Genomic DNA, 4398 nt, shown 5'->3' on the forward strand with positions numbered 1-4398 from the left:
TCCTAAATATTCAAGCGGGGCAGGTACCTAAAACTTGGCAGCTTTATCTCGGCATTACTCGAAAATTTATTCATATATAATGAACGGCTGAATAATGTAGGAGGTTAACCCCTTGTTCTGCGCCTACAAAGCCTACGCGAGGAAACTGGGAACTCGGAATATTGCGAGGAGGAGATGGAAGAGTAAGAAGTAACAAACGCGGTACCAGATTATATTTAACAGCCCGGATGGGGTCTTCAGATTGGGGGAGAAATGTATTTTCCATGGAATTATGTGGGGATACAGTAGAATTAAGTGTACCATATTTGATTATTACCCTTTTAATCTGACTGCACAGCGGATGTTCTCTCTCGTAATAGATACTCTCACGTAATTGCGCGTTCTATTATCTATATATGTCTACATATTACATAATCTTTAACATAAGTTTATCTTTCCGTGATGTAACGTTATAATATAATATAATAGAAAACTATTAGTGGGCTGCACTTTTAAAACTAAATATCTACACAGAACTAGAATTTTAGAGAAATATACCTATTTTATTGATAAGCACGTACTTTTCAAAGGGAAATATTTCGAATTCAGTTTCAAAGACCGTATCAAGAAAATATCCTTGCATCTTACATAATACACTATTAAGTCCATAATAGAATAGAAAAGGGCGCTGAAATAAATCCGTTTCCAATACTCTTTGTAATTTGAGATGATCGGCTTGGCGTAGCCGTATGGGACTCCTGGCTACTCTGATATGTGTCACCAAGAAGTAGCGCTGATCTGTGATGTGATCCGGTGGGTGAAAAAGGTTGCGAGAAGATCAGATCAAATGGATTACGGAGAAGAGAAAGTAAGAGAAAATGTTCCTCCCGCAGAGAAGAAGAGCGTAACTTTGTCAACAGTGATCCACCATGCGTTTAAGGCCTGTATTTATAGTCGCGTTTCTCTAGAACTCGCCGCGGCTATGTGAACCCTATCTTGAAATAAGGTTTCTATCACGATGCTGTATATGGGTGTCTGATAAATCAATCTTAAAAGTCAACTTAAAGTAATTCGGTTACATATTTGCAATTAAAATTAAATTCACTTTGAATGAAATTTTTCTTGAGATACGAGTTTTGTTTCTTGCAATTCAATCTAATCAATTCTTAGGAAAAGATTATATGTGTACGTATATTAATAATTTTTGAATTTTGTAACATTTCTTCGAAGACATGAAAAGAAGCACTTATGTTAAAATTGACTCAAAATTCAAGAATATACATTTTTAAAGCATTAAAATTAAATACATTATTTAAATATACATATACAAAAACAACTTAAAGTGACGTTGCGATATATTTATGCTTTTGGTTAAATTAAAAAATGCAGTCATTTAGATGTTATAAATGCAAGCAATGAATCTGAAAAAAGGTATGAGAGGCGTCAGACGACAATGCAAAGTAATTATGGAAAAAGCAAATTACTTCTTATTTTGTTTGATGCTTATGCAAAGAATTAATAATTTATATATAATAATTTTATATATACAGATAATAATTTATTCCTTTAGATATAAATTATTGTAAGCATTATTTTATATATATACTATAAAATTTCTTACTGTAGCTTCAACGTAATTATTCCGCTTTTGCAAATTATGTATCAGTGATTCACAATTTCTTCATTTTATTAAGATAATAGATCTGCTTGAAATATATTGTAAATACAATTTTGATATTTACCAAGAGCTTGATATTAATCTGAAATATCATAAAAATCTCTTAGCAAATCTGGCTTTACGAAATGATCGGGAACGTAAAACCTTCAAAGTGGTAAAGTGTATGTCGAAGAAAAGTGCGGCGAATAATGCACACTTTCGGCATAATAATGGTACCTGGCTCATCCTACACTATATAGGAACTTCAGATATAATGGTCGGGGTGGAGTGTAGGGAGGAGAGGACTGAAGGGAGAGATCGGGGTAGTGCTTGCTAATGGAGGCGCATTGCTCCCGTCAAATATACGTCTACTTATCAGCTTAATACTCACGCACGTAAAACAGCAAAAATAGCGAAAGCAAAAAAGCTCTAGGTGCATTAATATAGCGAAAGACCGGCGCATTGTATTTCTGCGACGAAAAAAAGTGTGCTTATTCTCTCATAAGATTAAATTATTCTTTTATTAAAATTATGTTCGGCATGATTAATAGTTCAGAAACTCTAGTTAAAGCTGGTTATAATATATTCTTTGTTTCTCTCTTTTTAAAAATTATTAGTTCGTATGACTAAAGAAATTTATAATTGAAATAAACAAATCAAAACTGATATTGATAAATTTAATTTTCGATGCTTCCACAAAAAAATTATCAACTATTGCGTTTACATTAACAGAAATAATCAAAGATACCATATTATTTTATACAGTCTAAATTAAAATTTCGATGCAAAAAAAATTTTTTTAATTTTTCTTTGCCAAGTAAATTAAAAATAGAAAGTTACAAAATTTTGTAAAAGTTTTACAATTTTTAAAAATCAAATTACGGTAATCCTATTTACGACAGAACTTAATAAAAAAAGATAAACTTTTGTACTATCTTAATGCAACCATTATTCAATCTCTCAATTCAAGAATATGATCGTTCGCGAATCAATGCTTTAGTATCGATTCGATAATCCGATAATCCATCGACCTATCGTAGCCGAAACCTCTGAGATCGCAAACACGAGAGAGAAAAAGAGGCTGAACCAAAGAGAGAGAAAGAGAGAGGGGGAGAGAGGGAGGGCGACGCGCATGAGAGAGATAACCGGTGTACGGATGCTGCGTGCTTCTCCATTTTGTCTTAACGCGGTGTATGCGGTTGCTAGGCAACAGCCCTTACGCTCCATTCATATATAATTCAACAGCCAATGCGGGCCACGCGGGCCCGCACCCTCGCTCAGTCATTCGGCTTCGCGCTGCTCCGAAACGGCGCGGAGCGGCGCGGCACGACGGCTGAAACAGTGGCACGGTGCTTATAAAGCGCGCGCACGCGAAAGCCTTCGGCTTTTGCGTGCACGCATATTCCGCGGCTCTCTGCCACCGCTTCTTTCCCCTTTTTCTCCTATGCCGACCCTCACCGGTGGTGATAACCCCACCGTGGCGCGGTGGTCGCTGCCGTACTCTCTCTCCTCCCGAAGAGTTTGGTATGGTGTAACGTTTGGTCTCGTTATTAGCTCGGATCGCATCATACCGAAAGAAATATTTGTATTATATTTTGGTTAAAAAAAAAGAGGAGAGTTTCCAACTGTACATACATCCAATCTTATCAAAGAATCATATATGTATTTTTCGAACTGTAGACTACTTCATCCTATCAACTACGCGTTTCCTTCTCTGCTAACTTTCAACAATCACACACCTTCCTCATCAATAACGAACAATTTCAATTTCTGTTAGTACAGCAAATTGAAAGATGTTAATCAAAAAAGATTAACTGAGATGTATCGTAACTTTTATGTTATGTAAAATTTTTATAGTATCATGACAATTGCATGAAAACTCTAACGTTTATATAATACATTAATCTTGTTGTACTTATCTGGATATCAAATTTGATTATCAAATAAAGAAACAATTATCAAAAAGTAAATGACATTTAAAAGTACTGATTGACATTTGCAAGATAATAAATTAATGATGCGTTGTAATACATAGCAATTTTGACGCGGCAATCGACGGCTTAATAACGTTGAATATCCTAGCAGGCAACGGTGTCCGTTATCGCAGTCAACACGTTGAAATGACAAAATTCAACAGTAAATAGTAAAAAATCTTACAAAATGAATAAATGTTTATTTCTATTAAATCTAGTTGATGTTCATTTCTTTAAAAATGTACATTTTATGCCTTTCGTATTTTTAAGTATAAGTAAAGAAAATATAAATATCATTCAAAAGAGAGAAAGAACTATTAATATAAATAATTTTAATACAAAGCAATTTAATACACATAAGTAAGACATAAAAATTTCGAAGAAAAAATCTTTTTTAGGACAAAAAACAATGATACGGATCAAGTCGTAAATATCGGCATATAAAAACGTTTAGTACATCTGAAAAATGTGTAGCATATTATTATGTAATTGACATAATTTTTTGTCAAGGAAATGGTTATAAACATAGAAACTTGAAAACATAACATGTAAAAAAAACTTTTAAGGAAAGAAGATAGATAAATTTTCAATAAAAATATAGATCATAACATTTTTTTATTTTAATTAATATCCTGGTTAGCAGTGTAATTGCATTAAGACATTGTCTTGTTATATCTCAATAAATCTTTCTCTCTCTTAGTTAATGAATATCTTATATGTATATATTAACGTAATAAAAATCTAGCTAAATATGTCAGCGTGCTTTGCTGTCAAATGAACATTTCGACT

General features: G+C 33.3%; 1 protein-coding gene across 1 annotated transcript in view; it reads left to right on the plus strand.

Moving 5' to 3' along the window:
* Positions 1-220: 220 nt before the first annotated feature.
* Positions 221-4398, plus strand: part of LOC118647897 — an 11217-nt gene continuing 7039 nt past the window's right edge. Inside the window, exon 1 of the mRNA XM_036293833.1 lies at positions 221-963. Coding sequence (XP_036149726.1) covers positions 752-963 — 212 coding nt within the window. The 5' untranslated portion in view covers positions 221-751. The remainder of the gene's footprint in view (positions 964-4398) is intronic.

Source organism: Monomorium pharaonis, chromosome 11 (assembly GCF_013373865.1).
Source record: "Monomorium pharaonis isolate MP-MQ-018 chromosome 11, ASM1337386v2, whole genome shotgun sequence".
In the NCBI taxonomy this organism is placed as follows: domain Eukaryota; kingdom Metazoa; phylum Arthropoda; class Insecta; order Hymenoptera; family Formicidae; genus Monomorium; species Monomorium pharaonis.